General features: G+C 33.2%; 1 protein-coding gene across 7 annotated transcripts in view; it reads right to left on the reverse strand.

Moving 5' to 3' along the window:
* The window catches only part of IBTK (inhibitor of Bruton tyrosine kinase), a 116,563-nt gene that overhangs the window by 17,379 nt on the left and 73,835 nt on the right, over positions 1–25,349 (reverse strand). For 6 of the 7 annotated variants that reach the window (XM_054698991.1, XM_054698987.1, XM_054698989.1 and 3 more), the window contains 14 exons: positions 24,008–24,131; positions 21,566–21,743; positions 18,954–19,131; positions 17,170–17,769; positions 16,333–16,419; positions 15,247–15,329; positions 15,125–15,162; positions 14,652–14,748; positions 9,671–9,772; positions 8,427–8,544; positions 5,791–5,851; positions 5,125–5,246; positions 3,737–3,870; positions 311–459 (listed from right to left, as the gene is read on the reverse strand). In XM_054698991.1, coding sequence (XP_054554966.1) covers positions 311–459; positions 3,737–3,870; positions 5,125–5,246; positions 5,791–5,851; positions 8,427–8,544; positions 9,671–9,772; positions 14,652–14,748; positions 15,125–15,162; positions 15,247–15,329; positions 16,333–16,419; positions 17,170–17,769; positions 18,954–19,131; positions 21,566–21,743; positions 24,008–24,131 — 2,071 coding nt within the window. The remainder of the gene's footprint in view (positions 1–310; positions 460–3,736; positions 3,871–5,124; positions 5,247–5,790; positions 5,852–8,426; positions 8,545–9,670; positions 9,773–14,651; positions 14,749–15,124; positions 15,163–15,246; positions 15,330–16,332; positions 16,420–17,169; positions 17,770–18,953; positions 19,132–21,565; positions 21,744–24,007; positions 24,132–25,349) is intronic. The other variant, XM_037520005.2, reaches the window with a different exon arrangement.

The raw sequence follows: 25,349 nt of genomic DNA on the forward strand, positions 1-25,349 counted from the left end.
TACCTATATATTTTTCAATGTATAGTGTTGCTATATTTTATATCAACATTATATTTTAATTGCAGAAAGGTTAAAAATATAACATCATAAAAGGCTCAGAACTGCCACTAAAATCTTTAAAGCTAGAAACACTATGTAAAACTGACAAAACTACCACTACCATTTACTGTATCATTAGTATCTCCTTACAAACCAGCTGGGAAAGTGTTTAAAAGTCAGAGCAAGAAATAACAAAAAACTTAAGATAAACTTATTTATAGACCTAAAATTAAGAGAACAGTGCATTAGCAAAAAAAAAAAAAAACCAAACCTCAATCTTATCTGAATGAAATCCTGTTGTGAAATCAGGAGATTGTAAATCTCTAGGACTACCCACTCCTATATAGCTTCCTTCAGAGTCTGATGTTAACAGTTCTGGAAGAGATTCCACAGAATAGGTCTTATCGGACTTTAATAATCCTAAAAAGTAAAATTTCAAAAATTTCAGTGGATATATTAAACAAATATATATTTGAAAACCAAATAAAGCTAAAAGCTTCCATTTATCCTGATTTAATAACAATTATATTCACTGTAAACCAGCTAGAAGAAAGCAATCAGCTGATGTGAAAATCTGAAATGGAAATCTTACGTTTTATACATTTTAATTACATACAAATTGACTAAGGAAGACAGTTCTTTGGGATCTACTAAAAGAGTAATTCAGAAACTTTTCACTCCATAAAGAAGACAAAATTAAACTACAGCCTGCTTCACTTTCTATTTCTCATCTGTTTCTCTGTACAGAAATTTCTATACTAGGCAGAGGGGATCTGGTCCCCCATTATGTATTAGAAGCATTTTAGCCTTCTAACTCTCCTGTAGCCAGCACAGTGGCCAACCAGCAGAGGCTCACTGAAGCAAATTGTGGCCTGTTTGAGGGTTTTTCATTCTGTAAAAAATATTATCTATTGAAAATTATTTTCAATTAGTTTATTGCCTAAAGAAAGCAAAAGGATTGTTATTAAATGTATATGTCATTTCTTCCCTTATGCAAGCTAAACAACTATCTCTTCTGCCATACTTGGTTATCCAGCTTTATTAGCAGATCAGAATAATTTCAATATAAAGGGAGTGAAAAGTAAACTTTTGCTAAGGTTCAGGTATTTATTTTCATATTTCAAACTTAGTAAATTCTAAATGACATAGGAAAAGAAAATATCACATGAGCTGTAACTAAAAGGTAAAATTTCATCACAAAAAAAGTTCTACAATTAGTAATTTTATTTTTAAATTATCTCATTCAAATAAATGTTATTTTCTTTAAAGCAAATAACTTTGACAGAATATACTATCTTTGTTCATTTTGTACTTCATAGCTAATACAGTTTGGAAATAAACTTTTTAAACCACAATCTTTCAATAATATTTTTTCTAAGAAAGTATATTTAATACTGGAATGCTCCCAAAAGTCAAATAAATAAAGAGGATTTGTGGTTAAAAACAATTTCACTCTTTTTACTTTAAGGATTAAAACAAATGCTAAGCCTTCATACAACTGATGAAATTTGCCTCATATTAAATTTTCTTCCAGAAGAATCTCTATGGCCTCCAATTAAGTTTAACTGTGTAATCATTATCTGCTTTGGCCAAAGGAAGAATAGGAAGAATGGTACAGCAGAAAGAATATGGAATTGGAATCAAGAAATTCCATTTATTTCTTTCACTACTTCGAATCGCTTGTTTCCACAGCTTTATAGGAAGAATCCTAAATTAGCTCATTACTAATGTCTCCTCCAGCTCTGAAATGCTAAGACTCTAACACATGTGCTAACAATAGCACTATTTAAAACAAACCAAATATCTGCTTTTTCCTTAAATCTTCTAGGTTACTGGAAAATTACTAATCTCATTGCTGTCTATCCATTCATTCATCATTCCATCAACCCAACTATGCTCCTTCCAAGTACTAGTGGTAATCCTTACAACACAGAAAACAAACTCATAGGATATTTAATTTTGAAAGATTCTAAGATAAGTTTTACCCATTTACTACCTCACCAGATTCCTATCTTTAGTGAATAATTAACCATGTATATTATCTTTTAAAAATTTGTTATCTGAAACAACTATTCTTGACATTTCTCCATTTGAGCTTTTTAAACATGTCAAATACCTCACTTGAAGTATCTTATTATATATAAAAAGATATTCTTTGCTCTGAATAATAGCTATTTTTTTTTTCCACAAGAATACAAAACAATTATGCTTCTATTTTTCAAAGTTGCTTGTATGAAGGATGCCTATGAAAGTACTGCTGAAAAAAATTGCACCCAGGTTATGTTTTAACTACTATACACGCATCTACCATTTCTCAAAGCCATATTGTAATTTCATGATTTTACTGTCATACTTCATGTTTTTATCTAAAAAAATACTATTCAAAAGTTAGACATTTTAATTTGCATTTATTTAGATGAATCTTGAAAGCAATATAGTACTATTGGCCTGAAATTTGGTTAACAAAAAGATGTGTGAGGGGTGCTGCTCTATATAAGATATTAACAAGCAAAAGGCAAGTTTAATTTTTATAGAACACTAGACATTTTTTAAGATTAAAACAAAAAAAGCTTTATAACAATTTGGGAGACAATTACGGAACTTTGGATGCAGAATATAACAGCAGATAATATTAATGAATTAATGCTAATTGTATTAGGTTTGGTAGTTTGGTTGCATAGAATACCCTTACTCTTAAGAAATTTAGAGCTGGGGAAAGGGTCATGTCTACAACTTCCAAGTGAATCAGTAAAACAATTATTGTCTATGTACAATATACACTATGTATTCAACAGAAAGTCTGCAGGAAAAAGCAAATTTCATAAGACTTCTTAATCTGGGTGATGGGTATTTTATAATCATGTTCATGTTATTTTTATTTCATCTTTTCAGTAAGTGAAAGATTTTCAAAATAAAAAGCTGGGGAAAAAATTCAAGAAAAATACATCACCTTCACTTTCAAAGATGCTCACATAATGTCTACATACAAAATGAGCTACAGTCTACTACTAGATTTTAACCTTCTATGCACAAGAATGGCATCTCACTTGAAGTACTGATGTAGATGAATTGAATTCACCTGATAATATCTGTCATGTTTTTACCCAGGATAAACACTTCCCTGTACCATAGTGAGCAAAGAAGTCTTTCCGAAAACAAAACTTACCCAGTTGTACCTTGATTTAAAAATTCACCAAAGTTACTGATAACCTTTAGAATAAAACTTAAATTCTTTAGTTTGGTACACAATAAGCTTTCAAGTCTGATCCTCTCAAAGCCATCTCCAATCTACACAAACCCTGTGTGGCTAAGTTGCACCATATGCACAAAAAAGGTACAGTTCTAATGCCTTTGAACTTATTGTTCTAATGCCTTTTAACATATTGTTCCCTTTACATATTCTCTGCCTACTTTGCTTGACAATTTCTCTTCATTCTTAAAGGTCCAACTCAGGTATCACTTTCCTCTAAGAGGTCTTTCCTGACCTTAGGCAAGTTTGGGTAACACTTTTGTACACCCAATGAAAACTTAACAGTACTTATAACGTACTACCATTTTCTACAGCGCCCTAAGACAAGGGCTATTTGCTATTTCAGTGTCCAGGCAGAAGGCATATAACAGTATTTAATACATCCTACATGAATTAGATAATGAATAGAGATATGAAATAGAAGATCAGAAAATAGATCCTACTAACCTGTAGATGGTGGACTCTGACCTGTAGATGGTGGACTCTGAATAATATCTGAAAGGTTATAACCTCCAGAGCTATCTGAACGCTTACGTTGCTTCTTTTTTGCTTTTGTTTTTGCCTTCTTGAACATACTCTCCCTAGGAAAAAGCAAACATAAGTCATTTTCTACATACAAATTAGAGATGTGACTCTAGAAGAACTATGCATTTTAATCAAAGACTGTAGCATTTCAGTGAAATAGAAAACATATAAGGTTACATACACTACAGTCACCTTTATCTAGGAGGCCTGTAGCAAATTAATTTCACATCAGCTTAAATTATTACTTGTTCTAATCTTAGCATTTCTGTGAAAGTAACAAACAAGATGGTATATCCATAGGAAAATACTTTGAAAAGAAAAATACTACAAATGTTTACACACAAGCTATTATGAACTGTGACCTTGAAATAGAACTATTTGGTGGTAATTTTGAAAGCATTTCAGGAAAAGCTTAATTTTTTGAATTAAAGGGAAATTAAAATTATGTAGACTGAAACTTTTGTTTTACCTGAAAATTAAAGGTCTCATTATGTATTTTATCCACAATTATGCAGGTCAATTGTGAATATTATTTTGTAGAGGCCAAAGTATTTGTCAGTGTCATTAATTTTATTATAAATTTTAATATAATGTCATACATCTAAGTCAGATACCTATGCTACAAATATCCCAAATGCCAAATACCAAACTCTAGGAAAAAGGGATTTCAAATAAAGATCACTAAAACCCAAAGAAAAACCCAAAGAGTTTTTCAGCAAGCTACACACTTGACTATTATATAACCATAGTGGCATATATATTTATGTGAGATTTTGTTGGAGGACTTCCAAATGTCAGTCACTGCACATCATATCACTGAAACCAGTTATCTAAAGAATGCTGAGAAGTGGCTGATATACTCCTCTCTGGAGTATCTCTGGCTTAACCTCTCTAGAGGGCAAATTTCTAGTCTAAATAAAGAAAAGGTAATCACTTAATTGAATAGGTTATAGGTTGAGATCAATGCTCTTTGAAAGAATCACAAAAAAATCGTCTTTTCTACATCACCCTAATGCAATATATTTATTTTTTAAGTATAATCTCAGTAGTGTTTGCAAAAGTGACTAAATAGATGCACTTAATACCCCAACATGTTTAACGTGAGAATTATAGTCCTTTGATATTTACATTTGCTTATATTTGCAAATATTAATTATGCATATTCTTTGTATTAAAACAAAGTTAAGAATGAAGATAAATACATATCAGGTTTTCAATTTTTTTAAGTATCAATATGAAAGTGTCTAAGATCACGGTGTATGCATTGAGTGGAGAAGAAAAAAAAGGAGGAAGGGGGAAAAAGAGCTTACGAATAATTTTGTTCTATATTTATCCGTTCTTTCAAAAAGATATCTCCATCTTCTACTTCCAAATAGCTAATATCTGGTCCATCCTGATAAGGTGTGATGAGTCGTCTATCCATTGCTGGAATCTATAGAAAAAAAAGTCACTTTTTAAACATAAAATTTATAAAGATTCTTTTTAAATAGGTATAATAGACCATTTGTTTTACTATGTGGTGACATTAACTAGAAAAAGTTGGGGATGCTCAATCATTTCCTAAATGTACAGGGGAGAAAAATTTGATTTGACTGATTGGCTTATTCCATGAAACTGAAAGGAAAAAAAAACAAAAAACAAAAAACCTCCCCTTTATTAGCAAATACAGATTAGTTCATTTCTTTGTTATGTGATTCAATGTTTTACAGTCCTGAGCTTTGATGAAAATAATGACCATCTGAAGCTTTCTATAACCTTTATTTGTAGAAGAATCAAATACTAATTTTATTATTAAATATAGTAAATTTTGATTATCACACATCTCTATGATCTATAAAGAAATCCTATGTCCTCATTTTTAAGACATTAATGTGTAAGAATTCATTATGAAAAGTTTCCATTAAGAAGTCCTACCTAATATACTACTTTTATTGATAATACCATAGCCAATTTCACTGAACAAATACAAACCTTACCATTTTACGGTAAAACAAAGAAAGATCCTTTAAAACGCCATCACTCAAAACATCAAGAGACCTAAAATATAAAATACATTTATATATAAAATACAAAATTCTAAAGACTCAATAACTTAATACCTGTCAAGATTTTCAAACAACTCAATTTTCAAGTTATTTTGGAAGTACTAACATTACACTACTAAAATTTTTGAAAATTTGTGTGGTTAATATATTTCTAATAATCAGCAAACATGTTAGACAAGTATCTTGAATAAGTCAAGTATCTCTTATAAATGGCATAACAAAATGGCAACTATTCCTTTTCCAACCTTCATGCCCCTCAAATTACACTCTAACTACAGAAGAACAACTACATCAACAGAAAGTTTATCAAGATACCTGAATTCTATCTAGGAAAATAACCTGCATGCCTTTGGGCAACTTACTTTACTTTTTTGGATGTTAGTATCCTCATGTATAAAATGACATTTGAATCAAATAATTTGCTTTCAAAATAGATTTCAGGAAGTATCAGTTTCTAAAAAAGTACTTAAAGGCATCAGTGAAAATTTAAACCAAGTTTGCAATCTAAAAGCTAATACAAAACCACACGCACATTCAAATCTGTACCAAACTACTTTTTATAACTTTGAGGAAAATTAACTTTTGATGTTACTAAAATTTTAATGTTGTCGTCCTTTTAATATCCCTGTGCAGATTTATTTACACTTCTGGCAAAACGATTCTTTATTTAGCAATGGCTAAGTTTATGTTTTTATTTTAAAACAATTTATGCATGTCTACTTAAAACTATACAAGTAAAATCATCACCACAGCACAAGTGCCATCCTTTATTAAACAACTCTGCCGACAAACTTGTCACAACACAGTAATTAACAACAGTAGGGCGAGATGTTTTCCAATATTTTAGATTTGATACTTGTTTTACATTTTGGTTGATTCTTATCTAACAAAATGAATAAGTTTAATTTGGAAATACAAGGTAGGAAAATAACCAGAATCACTAATGCAATGTCAATGAAGAAATGAAACCATTCTGAAACTCTAGCCAGGCTCTGTCACTAAAATACCATAGGCATTTTAAAATGACATTTTAAATATCTCATAATATTAAATTGTATTTGTATATATTCTTATACTCATTTTACAATGTTGAAAATAAATTCAAGTTTTTGTATAAAAACATGCACTTAGTGACTGCTAGTGTCAATAAAATTTGTTTAAGTATCAAAAAAAATCAGTATCATCTGCCTCAATAAATTTGTTTCTATATTATGACTCAGCTAAAGTTAAAACTTTATGAAATGATAAAAAAGAAAAGGATTTTTCACATAATACCAATGCATTAAAATGTTATAAGAATTTCCTATAAATTGAATTCTAACTATCAATTAAGATCTGTTAGCTACTCACTTCTAAACAAATAGTGGAACATTTTTAATCATGTATTAGAATTTTCTCTGAAAGGTGAGTTCTCAAAAAAGTTACTATTTATAATAAACTCTATAGATCAAGACTCTCTTGATTCTTTGCAAAAAAAAGTTCCCTGGAGTTTCTCATGTGTAACATGAAGCTGCAAACAGAACCTATTTCATAAAGTTTTCATGAAAATTAACTGAATCTAGAAATTACTTTAAGAATGTTATCTGGTATTATTTATTATTATCATTATTGCATTATTTATCATTATTGCTATTATTATTTAGTACTACCAGTAACTAGTATCACAGTATTATAAAACAAAATATAGAAATAAACTGAATAAAGCTTTAAAAATGTACAATGACAATAATACTAGTCTCAAATGTATATTATATTCACCAAAACACTCATTTTTCTCACCTTTGACTTCATAATAAATCAAATTTGGACTTTTTACAAGTTTTTATTGTAAATTCATATCATTACAAATTGTATTTTATCCACAATTATTGAAACATTTGAAAACAATGAAATTTCCAAGATCCCTCTAATTTTGAAATGTCTAAGATTTCAAAATCATCTTTCCATCCAAGTAAACATCAATCAATAAGATACAGTAGCTTACAAACAGGATATATATATATTTAGCTAATTTCTTATGTAAAATGTGTCATTTTTTCATAAACATTTCATTACATTTATTTCTATTAAAAGCTTCTCATACATAAAATTGCAACAAACTAGACAAATTTTTCAGACTATCTCCTGCAGCTTAAGTTTAACCAAAGATCAATAATAGTATAGGAAATATCTTAAAGAGGTTAAATACTAAAAGAAAATAGAAAATGAGTAATAAATTTCATGCTTGCTTACATGTAAGGTAATGAAGTGCTAGCTTAAATAGTGAAACATAGTTGCCAAACTAAAGCTAACAATTACCTACTTACCAACCTAAATAAGAAAGGAAATATGCATACATTCAAAAAAATATGTATGGTAACACTGTTACACAACTTTTCAATCAGAACCTAAACTCTCTTGAGGGCATAGATTTTTGTCTATTTTGTTCATAAATGTATCTCCATATAGTTTCAATTTCCACATAGTTGGAATGTACCATCATTTACTTTTAAATTACTAACATACCCACTATTATATATAAACAACTGCTTTTGCCAACAGTCATATAATACATGTATCCAACCTACCTTGCTTCAAGTAAAGCTGCCATATTCAGTCCTATGAACTGTAAACAAGACAGTTTCAATTGTTTAGCATTATACATTGCTGCAAACTCCAGTAGCATAGCAGCATTTTTAAGGGTAACTACAAAGAAAGAAAAGTTTACCATGAGATGAAAGGCAAATTAACAATGAAATATACTTACTTCTAAAGTTGTCAGTTTTGAACATTTAGAACAAGGAAAACTGGAAATGCTTTCTTGCAAAAATAATTTACATTAGGGGAAATACAGAACTAGTTTTCTATCCCAATATGCCAGAGTAATTTTAAAAGATTGGTTATGAGGAAAAATAAGCACGCATAGAAACAGTTTAAAGAAAATACAGAAGGAGCATTACATATCATTTAAAAAGCAAACAAATTAGAATAATCTCCCATCTAACAATTTTAACTTTCAATGATAAACAACTTTTCTTTTTAAAGGTTTTCTTTACTTATTTTTGCACAGAAGAACTGGGGTGTAGGCCAGAGGTGGGGGAGGGGGCTGTGTCGTTTCAGAGGATTCACCAGAGACAGAGTGGGGAGAATAGGTGGATTGACTGAAATACACTGCTAAGGGGAGCAGCAGAGTGAGATGAACGGTCTGTTGTTAAAATTAAACCTGACTGAAATAATCATGAGGGCTGAAGAAAACAAGAATCAAAAACAACTTGAGAATAGCTAGGGAAAGAGATATTGTCATGACTGAATGTTTGTGTCCCCCCAAATTTATACGTTCAAGTTCAATTCCCAAACCTATGTGAGTCAGCTCCCTGGCCAAGGATCGAACTCAGGCTGTAGAGGTGATAGAACTGAAACTTAACCCCTAGTTCATCAGGGAGGCCTAAATTTCTTTTAATTTAATAAAGCACACTTATTCTCTCTTCTGTAAAATTAAGAGAAGAAAATGTTAAAATTATTCTATGAAATACATCTACATTGCATAACCCAGTACAATTTGCAGCATGGTGACTATCGTTATTCCAGGTCTTATTGTCATTTTAATAAAAATTAATTCTAAGATGTGCATATTTAACGATCTCTGAAATAAGAATGTGATCACAGAAGACAAAATACACTCTCAATGTTTTGAAAACTTTCCATGCTACAAAAAGTAACGTCCATTTTACAATAAAGGGCATCATAAAATCAATTTAAAAAAAAAACAAAACTTTTTGTAATCCTGGATCAACCCAAGCACATACTAATATTCTAATTTAAAATTACTCACGTTTTTCAGTTAATGCTACTTCACAAATCTCTTTTAATCGAGTTATGAGAAGCTGATCAGCAACCACAAGAACACTACACACAAAGTCAACATTTTGTGATTCTAAAACAAAGAGATGTCATTATTATTTTGTAAACACATGCCTAGAAACAAAGTTCAAGTAACTAAAACACTAACACACAGAGAAGATTATAATTATTGTGTAAATAATGAAAAGGAAACTAGGAACTAAAGAAGGAAGCAGAAAAAACTGTTGCGCAACATTATCAAAGGACTTTCATCATCTGACCTCTCTGGTAATCCCTACAAACCCCACTAGCAGGTCTGTGTCTTTATCGGTCCTAATTCAATGTTTGCCCAATGCTAACAGCATTTTACTGAAAGGATTATAAATAATCAGTGGAAACTGTTAAAATTAAACCTGACTGAAATCATCGTAATGGTTGACGAAAACAGGAATCAAAAACAACTTAAGAATAGCTAGGGAAAGAGATATTGTCATGACTGAGTATTTGTGTTCCCCCAAATTTATATGTTCAAATCCAATTCCCAATGAGGCTATATTCAGAGATGGTAATTTTTGAGAATAATTCAATCAAAGGGCGGGACCTTGATTCAATACTATTAGTGTCCTTCTAAGAAGAGATATTAGAGAGGTAGCTGCCTGCACCCAACCCTCTCTCTATCCACACACAAGATACAAGGAAAGGTCATGTGAGGGCATAGAGAAGGCACTCATGTGCAAGCCAGCAAGAGTCCTCACGAGAAACCAAACTTGCTAGACCCTGATCCAGTCTCTTTAAAAAAAATTTTCTGTTGTTTAAACCATCCAGCTAACGATATTTTATAAGCAAACTAATACAACTCTCTTTAGGGAACTTTGAAGTCATGAGATATTATTGTAAGTCTCGAAAACCACACACCTGTTGAGAGCTGTCCACTGCTGAGAGTTACGCTCTGTCCAAGAATACTTTAGGAAGGTCCCAAATTCTTACATGTAGCTAAATTTGAGACTCTACAAAAGCAGGAAGTCAAAGTTACAGCTTACAAAGGTAAGCTGCCTGCTAGAGAACTGAAGGCTTGCCCCAACACACATAAAAAGATCCTAGGCAAAGGTTGGGAGATATATTGGTTTAAATACATAAGAAAATTCTTGCCTAATTATTACCTGACCACTAAGTAAGCCAAATAAAGATATCAGGAATCACATAAGACAAAGAGTACAGATTCCAGAATTGATTCAGAAGTGTTACACAAACAGGGCCTGCCCTGGTGGCGCAGTGGTTGAGCACTGGGTTGCAGAGGCTGCCTGCAGCCTCTGCAACACCAGTTCAATCCCGGCCACCGGCGAGGGTCCCACCAAAAAAAAAAAAAAAAGTGTTACACAAACAGCAAAAGCAGTAACTCCAAAGGAAGGCTAAAAACATGATTTCAACAGTTGCTACATTGTATTATGTACAATGTCCAATTTTCAATAAAAATTTTGAAAGATACTAGTATGGGCCATACAAGGGAAAAAAGTCAATAGAAACTGCTCCTAAATAATATTCAGAACTACTGAGGCAGAAAAAGGAGGGTAGACTGATAGGATCGTGGAGTCATCACTTCCTTCACAAACATCATGGATCAATGTCAATAAGGAGCAACTACATCTGGAGCAGAGCTGGAAGTAAAGGCCACTGCTTGCACAGGAAGGAAAGAGAAACACTGGGAAGGGTAGGTAAGAATAAGACAGTGTGTCAGTAATTATGCCAAGACACTGGGAGTGATAACCACCCTTCTCCTTCCAGATGTGCATTTTCCTGAAGGTACCCAAGCCATGGCCAGAGAGTATAAGCTTTCTGCTGTTAAGCGTACCCTGCTGAACAAAGGGCATCCAGGTAGCATGTGACTGCTTTCAGCAGTAGAGAAGCATTCACCGATTCCACACAGAATTTCTGTGCTACCAGGTAGTTCTCAAAATGTACAACCAGAGTGTGAATCACCCCAGTGAGTACAGTCTGCAGAACAAAAGGACTCTCAGGTTATCTGTGCATGACACAGGAAGTCAGCAGAGGTCCCCAAAATGATCCCTAGTGCTTCCCTACTACAGCCTCCTGGGGAGATCACAGGGTGCTAGCAGGTGGCTCCTGCTAGCTGGGTTTGGTGACTGAAAGAGGGTCCTGCCTCTCTATGGGGCCAGCTACCAGCTCAGCAGCCAGAAATTGCAAGCTTCCACAAAAAAATACACAAGCTAAACAAAGAACAGTCAGGCTACCTGTGACTGACTGGGTTTGGGATTTGAAAGAGGCATCTGCCTCTCCCCAGTGATCTCTCTTGGACCTCCTCGGACCTCCCTACTACCTTATGTAGCCAGAGTGTGCAGGACATGTGGGGAAAGCATAGCCTGCTGAGCACGGGGTACTCGGGCTACCTGGGGATGGCCTTGTGGCAAGAAGAAGAAACTGCCTCTCCTACATGCAACATCTAGGCTTCCTTTCGGCTCCCAGCTTGTGCAGTACAAGATTGGGAACTTGTACTGAAGAGTATAAAACTCCCCAAGAGAACACCCTACTGAACAAAAAGCACAACTGTTACAGGAGACTAAATCTAGCAGTCCAACAAGCACTAGTTAGATACTGGTTTGGTTCTGGCAGGTCCTCTGACAGCCTGAACACTACAGTCTAAAGCTACACACAGTACTTGGCTGGGGCTGGAGCCAACAACATATGCCCCCCCAACCTGTGCATGTGCCTGAGCTCGGGGGAAAGGCACAGCCTATCAAACATGCAAAAGTAAATTAGGCTGCAGCCAAAGGGTTAGTTGCAGGCCGAAGCACCAATGCGGGGAATCTGCTTTGTCCACCCTTGACCAGAAAGTGATTACATATCACTCCCTCAAGCAGCTGCAGTGCTGAAGGAGGCATATGACCATGGCAATCTGCAACAATTTCCATACACCTGCATCCCCAGAGCACACAGAAAAGGCTAGACTCTTGGATCTCCATGACTCATGTCCTCCAATCACTTCAAATGAAGAAATAACTTGAATCAACACAACAACAGAAAGCACAACCAAGTCCAACACCTAAAATTCTAACTCAAGACAGTTAAATAAAGACTGGAAAGGAAAGCAAGCTAGCTTATTCCATAGAAACCATACAAAAAAGAAAATGAGGAAACAGGAAATCACCCCAATCATTGAGGCAAGACAACCCTGGTTTGGTTTTTAAAAAAAAAGCTACTTCAACAGATCTAACCAAACTTCCAGGAGAAGAATTCAGAGCGACAATATTAGTGACTCTTACTGAGATCTGAGATTAAGAGAACAATGAATGACAAAATCAGAAATACAAGGACAGAGAAAATATGAAAAAAGTTCAAAATAGAAGTCACAGAGATAAAGAATAGTTGAAATAAAAAATGCAATAGTAGGGCTCACCAGTAGATTCAAAGAGGCTAAGGAGCCCAGTGGGGCAGGATAGGATAGTAGAAATCGTCTAAAAAATATCAGCAAAAAAAACAAGAAAAGGAATGAAGAAAACATAAGAGATATGAGACAACATCAAAAAGAACAACCTATTCAAAAAGATTCCAGAAGTAGGAGAGAGAGAAAGGGGCAGGAATCCTATTTGAAGAAATAAAATAGCTGAGACCAACCCCAAAGCAGAGTAGGAAAGAGACATCCACGAAGCTCAGAAGAGTTCCATACAAGATAAACTCAATCAGATGTATACCAACACATATTATAATTAAAATAGCAAAAAATTCAAGATAAAGAATTCTAAAAGCAGCCCCAAGAATAAGTCCATATACAAAGGAATGCTCATAAGACCATCAGCAGATTTCTCAGCACAATCTCATAGCCAAAAAGTAGTGGTATGAGGTATTCAAAGATCTGAAAGACTCAAACCAAGAATCCACTATCCAGTTAGGCTAACACTCACACTAAAAATTTAAGAGTAATAAAGAGCTTTTCAAATCAACAGTTAAAGGAATTCATCTCTCTAAACCAGTATTGCATGAAATATTAAAGGGTTTGTTATAAAATGGGGAAAAAAAAAAACCACTTCGAATAAGTCTGCAAAAACAATAAATACAGAGGGAAGGAAAATAAAAATTGGGTCTGATGAAATGAACCAAAAATTATCTTTATTTAAACTTAAGATTGATTTTAAATACACAACCCTATATATTAGCTACCTGGTAACCTTAGGGGGGAAAGTACCTAAAGAAAAGAAGATAAATGGAATGCAAACACTACACAAAAGGCAGCTCTCAAAATACAATGGAAGAGAGTAAGAACAAAAGACAGACACAAAGAGCAACACATCCAGAAAATAAACAGCAAAATGTCAATTAACATTTATGTATCAATAATCTTCCTAAAAGTCAATGACCTGAACTGATCAGTTTTAAGGCACAGTGGCTTCTGCAGTCTCCATTATAACAACTTGCGCTCCAAAGATAAACAAAGGCTCTAAGTAACAGGTTGGAAATCAATCCGTTAAGCAAATGGATCCCAAAGCAAACTCTAGAAATCTGACTGCAGAATTGAAGCAACCAGGGAAGAGCATGAGTAGAAGGGAGCAATAGGAGGGAGGAGACCCAATGGAATATGGTGGAGGATTATGGGTGTTTTTCTATGGTGGACATGGTGTAGTAACATACAACTGAAGCGGTGTGAACCTACTCTCAAATTTTATAAAATGTTGTAAACTATTACTGCAGTAAAAATAACACAATAAACAATTAAAAAGACACAGAGCTATTAGTAATAAATCAGCTATATAAATATGTCCATAAACTAAAGGAAATCATATGTAAAAACTCAAAAGAAAGTAGAGGATACTGTTAGTAATCATCCCTTATTATTCAATACTATTACATATTCTAAATCAAGTCTGTTGATGGGTTATTTCAAGTAGAAATTAAGATTCATGTTGATCTTACCATTATTACATCTAAAAGATTTAATATCTTAATTCTTACTATTATTATACCTTTTATCACCACAGCTTCATCAGTATAGAGGTAGTCCAAAATAACTTTCAATATGTCAGAATGTATTGGCATTTCCAGAGCTGCACAACTGGAAGCCTAAATGAAGTAAAATAATTTATTTTAAACAACAGAATACTATTACATTCAGATTTAGGTTATTGGTACAAAAAACTATGAACAGGAATCAAATGTAAAATAACATCACACTTATAACATGAAAAAGGATCAAGAATGAAGGAAAAGAAACACACTTACATTCCCAATACATGTCCAAATAACAATGGGGAAATTTTGAATTAACTTTTAAGTAACATTTATTTCTAAGTAATACTATTTTCCAGGAGGCTTACATGAAGCCCAATAAAAAGAGAAACTGAGTTAAAATATCAGGTACCCATTTTTAATTTCTTTACTATATTTCCCAAAAAATAAGTGTGGCTACCAGCCAATGTGTTTTCTACTTAAATTTTACCTCAATCCATGAGCTACTCAGCATACTATGAAAATATTCTGAAAGGAAAAAAAGTTCAACTCAGTAAGAATTGTATAGTGAAACAATATATAGTCAGCAACTAATAAAAAAATTATACCCACCAAGTCTAGCACAAAGAACACATTTATGACAAGGAAATTCCTTTCCATCCATTGATTTCATGGTTACATCACACAGAAATGAACTGCAAAAAAGAGTACAATTGAAGCTTTAGAGAATTTGGCTTACCTTTGTTTTTCTCGCAATTAAAAGTAGCAGAGGGTATACACAAATAAAAGTACTCATCTCCCTCCACTGTAGGAAAGATTAGGGCCTTACAACAAAGACAACATTTGAAAAGGGAACTGAATATAGATTTTTTAAAAATTCCTACTATTTCTCATTATAGGCCAGATGCTAGTAAAACAGTGACAATATAGTCAAAACCTCTTTAATTCACTTATTTGTATACCTTATTCTGTGCTAAGCACAATGTAGAATATCAGTTTAGTTTTTCAAAACGTTTCACCTACAAACACCTAAAACCAAAAACTTTTAACATATTTAATATCAAACCTATTTCGATAATAGGTTTGCCACACTAAATTTGATTGTTAACATCATTTCCTATTTTATAACAAGATACTAAATTCAGATAAGAAAAAAAAAAAATCAAAATTTGACAATTTTTTCTTCAATTAAAAAGTAACCAATAAAAACTACTTCAGGGGCCTCCCTGGTGGCGCAAGGGGTTACGTACTGCACTATGAAGCAATCCAAAGCCTCTGCAGCACGAGTTCGATCCCCCGGCCAGCAAGGGAGCAACCCACATGGTGCAGCAGATCTCTTCTGACTTGCCCGCTGCTCCCCTCAGCAGTGTATTTCAGTCAGTCTGCCTGTTCTGTTCCCCACTCTGTCTCTGGTGAATCTTGTCAAACCTCTGCGTGCCCCCCCCCCACCCCCGGCCTGTACCCCAGCTCATGTACGCATAAAATCTTAAAAAAAAAAAAAATACTTCAGTGTCTTAATTAGTATTTTATTCATTTACCTCAGCAATTCTCCAATATTTACAGAAATGAAGACTAAAAAAGTTAAGAAGTTTTATCTACCTACACATTGTGCCTCACATGTGAGTATGAAGGATTTTATTTCCACACCTAGTTTCCAAAATTTAGAGATGAAAAGTTTATCTTCATTTCCAAACTTACCATTTTTTCCGATTTAGCTTTGGTTTATTACCAGGTTTCTTGGCAATAACATTAATTTTTTCATTTTCAAATCTGACTCCATCTAACCTATAAAGAACAGATAAAAAACAAATTGGTGAATTTATCTAAACAAACAATAAAAACTGAACAAATTAGTTTACATCTGGACATATAATTTATATCACCTACAAGTGTATCTCAGTGAATCCCTACTCTGTGATAAAGGTAGACATTCTCATTCACTTTATTTAGAATTTAAAATATATTAAATATTGACAAAAACCAAATCAAAACCATGGCACAAAGCCCTCCATTGTTTTTAAATAAAAAACATGATACACTTTCTTCCCTACTCTCATCCACACCTAAGATCATAAGCATCATAAATACCAAAAAAAAAAGAATTTCAAATAATCTGGTTTATAATCTGACAACTACTATGTCATTTTATACATGCTATATGACAAAACTACAATATGAGGTCGATATTATCCCTCCCATTTTTTATATAGAGAAATTCAGGTTCAAAGAATCTAAGAAACATGTCTAGCAGGTAATATAGGACAGCTAGCAGGCAAAAACAGGTCTTTCTAAATCCAAAACTACTATACTTTCCAGCACAACACAATGGCTGCCACTCCAGATACCTCCAACTACACACACCACAAAGTTCAAACCCACTAACAACCTTCCCATCCTTTAAAGTTTTAATCCAATGTATCCCAAAGAGATAGCTTTAGCATGAAATGGAGAAAGAGAAAAGAGGATCATTAAGAAAAAGAATTTTTAAAAGGACATACTGAGGTACAGAGAACAGATATTAAGATGAAACCATACCTGCTACTCAAATTATTGAAACCAAATTTCTTTGCAACATTTTGCAACATTCTTATAGGATCATTTTCCCCAACATTTTTTCCTTTTTTAGAAGGTTTAAGTTTACTTTTCTGCATTTCACTAATTTTATGAGCTTGATTACTTTTGTAAACTTCAAAAGCTGACTTCTGATTTTCTTCATGGCAATTCATTTTATTCAAATGAGAATCTGGAGAACCTTGATATTCTTCCGATTTTATATTCAAGTTTATTCTTGGTTTGAAGCCATGAGTTAAAATGTCACAATTATCTGTGTATATAAATTGCAAAAGGTACTCAAACAAGTCAGGATGAACCTTCTCTACTACAAAGAGATGGCATCCTGCAGAATCTTCATCTTTCCGGTAAACATCTGCAAAGTCTAAAGTAGCATTATCTGAAAGAAATAATTTCTGAAAAAAGTCAGAACGCATTGCCAAAATATATTTATGTGCAGGAAAAATTCTATTGCCAACTTGAAATGTCACATCATGGATGTTGTCCATTTCATCTGTTTCCTTTAACAGTTTGCCAAACTCTTCAAAAAAGGATGAGGAGGACACAGCTGGAATTTCATAAAGGCTAGAAATGAAACAAAAATCAATTTTCACTTTCAATAAAATGAAAACAACAAAAGCATCACTAGTCAGTTCTGCTTTTAAAGTACAATTTCTTTTTTATTAAACTTAGAAAATTTTAAATTTGGTATTTCCTAAAAAGAAAGAAGATTGGACATAACCTTACTGTATCACACTTCAATTTTTTTCTATTCCTTTTTAAATTTATATTTTTCTCCTAAACTAAAATTATAATAATTAAGTTTTCCTTTGAAAGCAGTATTCTCTATTTCCACAAGAATATGCTAAATTAAATTCAAATTACTTTCATACAGATTTTTTATTTTATATTTAAAAACATTCAAAAAGGAGTACAATTCTCAACCTTTTACTCTTTCACATTTTTTACAAATGAAGAATACAGTGCCCAAATACTTCCAGTCCAAGATCCCAAAAGAAATCAATTCAAGGGCCTCCCCTGGTGTTGCAGCAGTTGAGCACTGGGCTGCGAGGCTGCCTGCAGCCTCTGCAGCGCAGGTTCGTTCCCCGGCCGCTGGTGAGGGTCCCACAGAAAGAAAGAATGAATGAATGAATAAATAAATAAATAAATTCAAGGAGCAATTTGGATCAACTCAAATTGAAACTCTAGAATATAAAGGTAAATACTCAAATATACAATCAGTATATTACCCTGATTGTTCAGTATTGTAGGAAGGAGATCATACCTTCCCAAGCTGTATTTCTAGATATGGGCACCAATCTTAATAGTTTGCCTAAGACTGCAGTTTCCCAGAAGAGATTTTCAATGCTCAAAGTGAGACAGATATGGGCAACAAAGGATGGATGGTCACATTATTTCTAGGATTCTTTCCTCTTTAATAGCACCCTTGATGTTTAACTTAACCTGTAATGTCTCTAATGTGACTTAGGAAATTTGCAAGAGGATTCCTACTGCTCTACAGGTGACTACATCACCTACCACTTCAACATTTTCAATAAGTATTAGTTTGTAAACTAAATAGAACACTCATCATTTCCAGTATTACAAATTCCACCTCTAAGTTACCCTGTAACATGATTATATGACTAAAGTCTCTACATGATTTGGTGACAGCTCTTCAATTAGAGTTGCTCCACAAGCTACTGAAAACAAAATAAGACACAGTAATTGTTCCTGTTAACAATGAAATTTAATACATACAAGTATACCTTGTTTTAGGATCTGACTGCAGGATTGCAAAGTTGCATCCACTTGGATCTGTGCTGACACTAACAGCTCTATGGGCAAAAGTAAGTTTTTCAAGTCGGATTCTTTCATATACATTATTTGTATCAGAGATATAAGACACATCTGATGAAGAATTATGTAGGTTTGATAAAATCTCTGCTGAAAAGAAAATAAAAACTCCCATAAAATCAAGGTTTTATTGAAGCATAAATGATTTAAAATTAAGTGGAATTAAAAAACAAGTATGGAAATATTTCATATGTATTAAGTCCTTTTGAAGAAATACATCCTCTCCAACACAGTTTGCAATCTATATACATGGATTATATTATAGGGTAAAATTTTGGTGTGTTAATTCTCAATTATCCGTGGTTTAACCCTCTCAACAAAATACTCTTCACTACAACCAGTTATTTTTCTAAAGAGCAAATCTAACATTATATCAACTCTTAAAATTCTTCAGCTTGCATTAAAAAAAAAAGGTAAGCTAAGTATCTTCATAATCTGCTTATTCCCTCCTTCCTTCCCCTTTCACCTATTCAGCAAATATTTGTGACCATACTTTGCTATGTGATACAGTGATCATTAGTCTATACCTAGTGATATAGTGGGGAAGAAGGTAAATATTCCCTATATTCTTGGCATATATAATTGAGCAGAAAAAGACATTAAACAAATGGTTTATATCATTGTAAGTCAGATCAAGGCTATCAAAGAAAGTACAGAGATCCTTTAAAAGACCATTTAATAGCTCCCCCACCCCAAATAAAAGATGTGATTGAAGTTATAGCAATGCAAATGGAGAAAAGGGGGAAATCTTCAGAAATATTTGAGATAGAAGTGACAAAACTTTTTGATTGACTAGATGCAGGGGGCCAAAGAAAACATGGAATCAAAAATAAGCATTTACTTGTTGGAAAACGCTGAAAAACAGATATGTGGATATGACAACATGAATTCAAGTCAGACTATTATATATATGACTAAGACTAACAAGGCCATCCAACATTTACAGATTGAGCTTGCATTCTGTTTAGTCTCTCAAATTCACTATTTAAAGGTTAAATCTCATTTTCCCAGTGTTCAGTTATTCCAAGTTCTATGCTTTCAAAAACCTTATGTGCATAATAGTTTTGTCACCATGAACTATAAATACTTAATCATGTAAGGTCACTCCTTTGTGGCTTTATGATTTTGAAAAATGTTTATTTTTGAGTATTTGTAAATGTGCTTCATATATAGTTTTAGCATACTACTATATGCCAGAAAATGCCAAGTGCTAAGGATATAGTATAACAGTCATGACCCTTGACGTCTTACAGTCTAATTCAAAACAACCATTAAAAAAATCACAATAATAAAACATAAAAACAATATATTTAACAAGTAGAAATGCTATATGATGAAAATATAAAGGTGCTCTTAAAAGCAAAATAAGGTAACTCAATTTAGATTGAAAATTAGGAAAAAATCTGATGAAATATAAAGCTGAGATGTGAAAAATTAGGAAAGATTTTGGGACTGATCATAGCTAAACAAATAAAAATATGTAAGTCAATGTGACTGAAGAGTGGTAAGTAAAAGGAAGAGAACTCAAAATCAGTTCATATATTATATATATATAAGGGTCAGAGTATGGACCGTATAAATAATGTTAATGAAATAAGAAAACTATTAAGAGTTTTTTAAATACAAGAATGTTATGATCAGATCTTAAAAGCTCACTGGTAATCAGCTGAGAATAGATTAAAATGAGACACGTGTGGAAATAAAAGAACTTGACAGTAGTTCACATAGCTTGCGCTAGGGTAGGAGCGATCAGATGAAAAGAGGTAATGAACTCTAGTTTTTCTGGAAAAAACTAATTGAATGGATAATTATGAATGGCAGGGAAAAATGGACTAACAAACTAAAAAACAAGTAATCACAAGTTTATAAATTTTAACCAATTTAAAATGAACTACATAATATATAACTTCTTATTTTGAAAGGTAGCATCTTAATTAAAGCTATCCTTTATATTCATCAAGGAATGAAATAAAATGTTTCCAATTATTCAACAATTGTTTAATAAAATTACTGTACTTTTAAGAATTCTTAACATTATTCTTAACAATTCTTAAAGCATTATTCTTCCTGTGATTTCCAAGTTATAAGATGTACCTCCTAAAACTTTCATTTCATATACACAAATAAGCTTTAAAAAATGTACATATACATATAGCATAAGCAATGAAATCTCAAGAAAAGGAAGGTAGAAGATGTCAAAACAGTCTAGGAAGTATTTTTTGTTTTTGTTTAACTACACACGTTCCTTTGCTGAGAACCAAGGCTAGCAACTGGCAGTAGTAAGCCATGGTTACTAATGGGAATGTACTAAGATCTCAGGGTATATTAAGATGGTTAAGGTTGAAAAGTACAGACATAAGTGGACTGAAATCCCTCTGTATACCTCCACACACACAAACCAAAATCAAAAGGAAAGACATAAAGGGTAAAACCTAGTAAACTATTAACACCTGTCAATTGAGCTTAATAATACTTGAAATTCACTGAAAAGTACTTTTAGTACCATTCACATAAATGAACTGACCTTTCTTTTCAGAATTTTTTCTTTTTTCTTCAAACCACTTCCCTCTAAATCCTTCTCCATCCTGTGTGACAAATAGAACTTCATTTCTATTTAAAGCAATATCAGAAATGAAGACTTGGCGGGGATAGGCCCATCGACATTGCTTCAGAGAACTGCTAACTGATTTCCAGCAAAATACCTAAAATAAAACCAAATAACACTGGAATACAAAGCAATACAGTATCTGAATCACCAACAACTGAAATCAAGCAACATCTTCAAAATAAAAGCTCTGATAAATACATTTCTTTTTCCACTGGAAAAAGATACCATAAAAGATGGTTTTAAAGAACTGTGTCTTTCAAAAAGTTTGTAAAATATGAAGCATTAAAAATTCTTCAAAGATGCTCTTAAGAAGTAATTGTCAATAGCATTTGTTTGGAACAAACATATCTACTATAATACAAATGAAAAAGAAAAATGTAGAGCTAAAACTGAATGTCAGACTTGTAGCACCATCTTATTTAAAGTACAATGAAAAATTACCCCACAAAAAAACCAAATTTCACTCTCATGAAAAAAAGGAAATGTAGGCATAACTCAATTATGTAATGAAAACAAATTATCAGGGACAGAAAAATAACTGTCAGACTTCAATGACTTCTGAGTGATTTTACAAACCTTACTGTTCCTGAGAAATGGTTCAGGGGCTAGTGTTTAGGGAGAGACAGAATAATGAGAGATGGAGTACTGGGCTTCCCAATCCAGATTCATGCAACGTAGTAACCCCTTCATTTCTTTCATATATCAGCATTCCAAGAAAATTTCACTTGAAAAATACGCTAATTTAAGAGTTCAATTCCCTCATAAATAAAAATAAACACACAAAATACTATCTATCAAGGTTACTCAAAAGTTATGTACAGGGCCTCCCTGGTGGCCTAGGGGTTAAGTCTCAGCATTATCACCTGAAGGCCTGAGTTTGATCCCCTTGCCAGGGAGCTAACCCACATATGGTCCTGCAAACCTCTCCTGTTTCACCCACTGCTCCCATCAGCAACATATTTCAATAAATATGCCTGTTCTGCTCCCCATTCTGTCTCCGGTAAGTCCACTCATCCCCCACGTCTCTGGCCTATACCCCAGTTCTTCTTCAAAACAAAAAATGTTATGTACACACAAAAAGACTGTATTGATTGATTCCTTAGAACTCAGATTTCATAATAAGGCTAATTTTGTGGAAAGTAAATATCCAGAGGTATAAATTACGATAATACAATCCTTATTAATATAAGTGAAACACATCTCAAAGTCAAACAAATTTTTTATACTCAACTTTTTTTTTTTTTAAAGATTTATTTATTTATGCATACAAGAGCTAGGGTGTAGGTCAGAGGCGTGGCAGGGTGGTGACAGGATTTACCAGAGACAGAGTGGGAAGCAGAACAGGAAGATGTACTGAAATACACTGCTGAGGGGAGCAGCGGCAAGAGAGGAGAGGTCTGCCAAGCCATGTGGGTTAGCTCCCTGGCTGTAGTGGCTGCAGATAGCTTCATAGTGCTGAGACTTAACCCCTTGCGCAACCAGGGAGGCCCCTATGCTCAACTTTGTAATGTAATCCCACGCCTTTGTTCCTTCCATTAGTATAAACTGAAGTTCTATTTCTAAGATACAGCTTCCTCTATTACAATTATCGATCACAGTAGATATATGCCTACAATGTACTAGGTGAGTGGAATTTCATGAATAATTCAATTTCTAAAATATCAAACTTTGTAGCACTTTTAGAAACCTCAGGAAACATACTATTTCTAGTCTATAAACAAAAACCAAAAAATCTGCCTATCTAGCCAGAGTATAAAATTATTCATTGTCATTAATGTATAAAATACACTTTTAAATTAACAATCTTACTAGAGAAATGAACTGATGTTGGCAGAGGGAACTAAAATTAAAACCAAATGAAAAGAGATGAGATATTTTATGTCTCAGTAGTACAATCTGTTTTACACATTTATATATATAGTTAGTTCTGCATATGTGAATATTTGGATAAAAATAAATGAGGGGAATGTTCCAATTATGGATAAATGTTTAATATTGCTTGGCTTTTATTTTTTTAAAAAAGTTGGTTATATATCTCCTATATATGCAATTTAAAATCATTTAATATTATCAAGTATACATCATATAAGCCATTAAAATCCCTTATTTCCATTTTAATTAAGCACAGTAAGTGAAACTTTAAACTATAGTTCAACAAAGCAATATATATGCACATTAGGTTAACTGTCACTTTGAAATACTAGCTCCTTTCTAATTAGTACTGGATGTCAAAAATAAGTAAGCAAACTAAGTCAATACAAAGAGTCACATCACAGCAACACATTTTTTACATTATCAGATTTTCTGAAGCTATCAACTGAGAACAAGTTCATTACACTTTTACATACACATACTTACCCTCCCAGCTCCATCCATGGCAAGAATGCAAATTTTTTGACCCCCATTCTCTTTCAAATGTTCAGGATCAACCTTGTATTCCATACATCCCCCAGAAACAAGAACTTTTTTCAAGTTTAGTTGTCTGGATGATAAAGAAAATGCTAGATTAATATGGTTTCTAAAATACATATGCTAAACTTATTTTCTTTTCCTATGTGCTTTTTTAAAAATTTTGGTAAATCTTGTTGGTCTCACATTAACATAGAAATACTATGAGCTGATGCAGAAAAAAAGTCACTTTCAACAAGCATTAAATATACCTATACTCATTCTATGAGGCTAGAATGAAAAAGAAAGCAGGTTCCTTAACCTTTAAAGAGCTACACTATGCTTTCTTTACAGTTGTAAACACTGATTCTTTTTTGACATTTAAAAATTTTACATACAGTAAAATTCACTTTTTGGTGTATATAAATTTTGACAAAAGTGTAATCATGTATCTACCACCAAAATAAAGATGTAAAAGATTTTTCACCCCAAAACATTCTCTGAAGTCCTTCTATAGCAAACCATGGCCTTACCCCCAATCCCTGGCAACCATTTATTTGTTTTCTGTTCTCCAGTTTTGCTTTTTTCAGAAAGTCTTATAAATTGAATTATACAGTAAGTATGTAGTCTATTGGGTCTAGCGTCTTTCATTTAGCAAAACACATTTCCTTTTATGGTTGAACAGAATTCCATTATATCTGTAGCATAGCTCTTTAGCCTCTGAAGTTGAAGTACATCTGGTTGTTTCTAGTTTTTGGTAAAGTTGCTATCAATACTCATGCTGGGCCTCCCCTGTGGCGCAGCGTTTGAGTGCTGGGTTGCAAAGCTGCCCGCAGCCTCTGCAGCATTGGTTCGATCCCTGGCTGCTCCCCGGCCACCGGAGGAGGGTCCCACATGGCACGCAGACCTCTCCTGCCGCCCGCTGCTCCCCTCAACAGTGTACTTCGGTCCTTCTGCCTGCTCTGCTCCCTGCTCTGGCTCTGGTGAATTCTCTCACCCTCCCGCGCTTCTGACTGTACCCAGTACATGTATAAACAAACAAACAAATAAAACATGCCTCTATTAAAAAAAAAAAACACTCCTTAAAAAAAAATACTCATGTATATGTTTTTGTGTAAACATAAGCTCCTATTTCACTTGGATAAATATTTGATGGTGGGACTGTTAGGTCATATGTAAGTATATATTTAACCTGAAAAGAAACCGGCTCCTATGATAGCTATACTAATTGTATTCCCACAACACATGCTCAATTTTATAAAAATTACTATTTGAACAATAATCTAAAGCAATTATTATGAATGGTAAGATG

The sequence above is a fragment of the Talpa occidentalis genome, unplaced genomic scaffold (genome assembly GCF_014898055.3).
Source record: "Talpa occidentalis isolate TD23 unplaced genomic scaffold, MPIMG_talOcc4v2.1 talOcc4.2, whole genome shotgun sequence".
NCBI classification, from domain to species: Eukaryota; Metazoa; Chordata; class Mammalia; order Eulipotyphla; family Talpidae; genus Talpa; species Talpa occidentalis.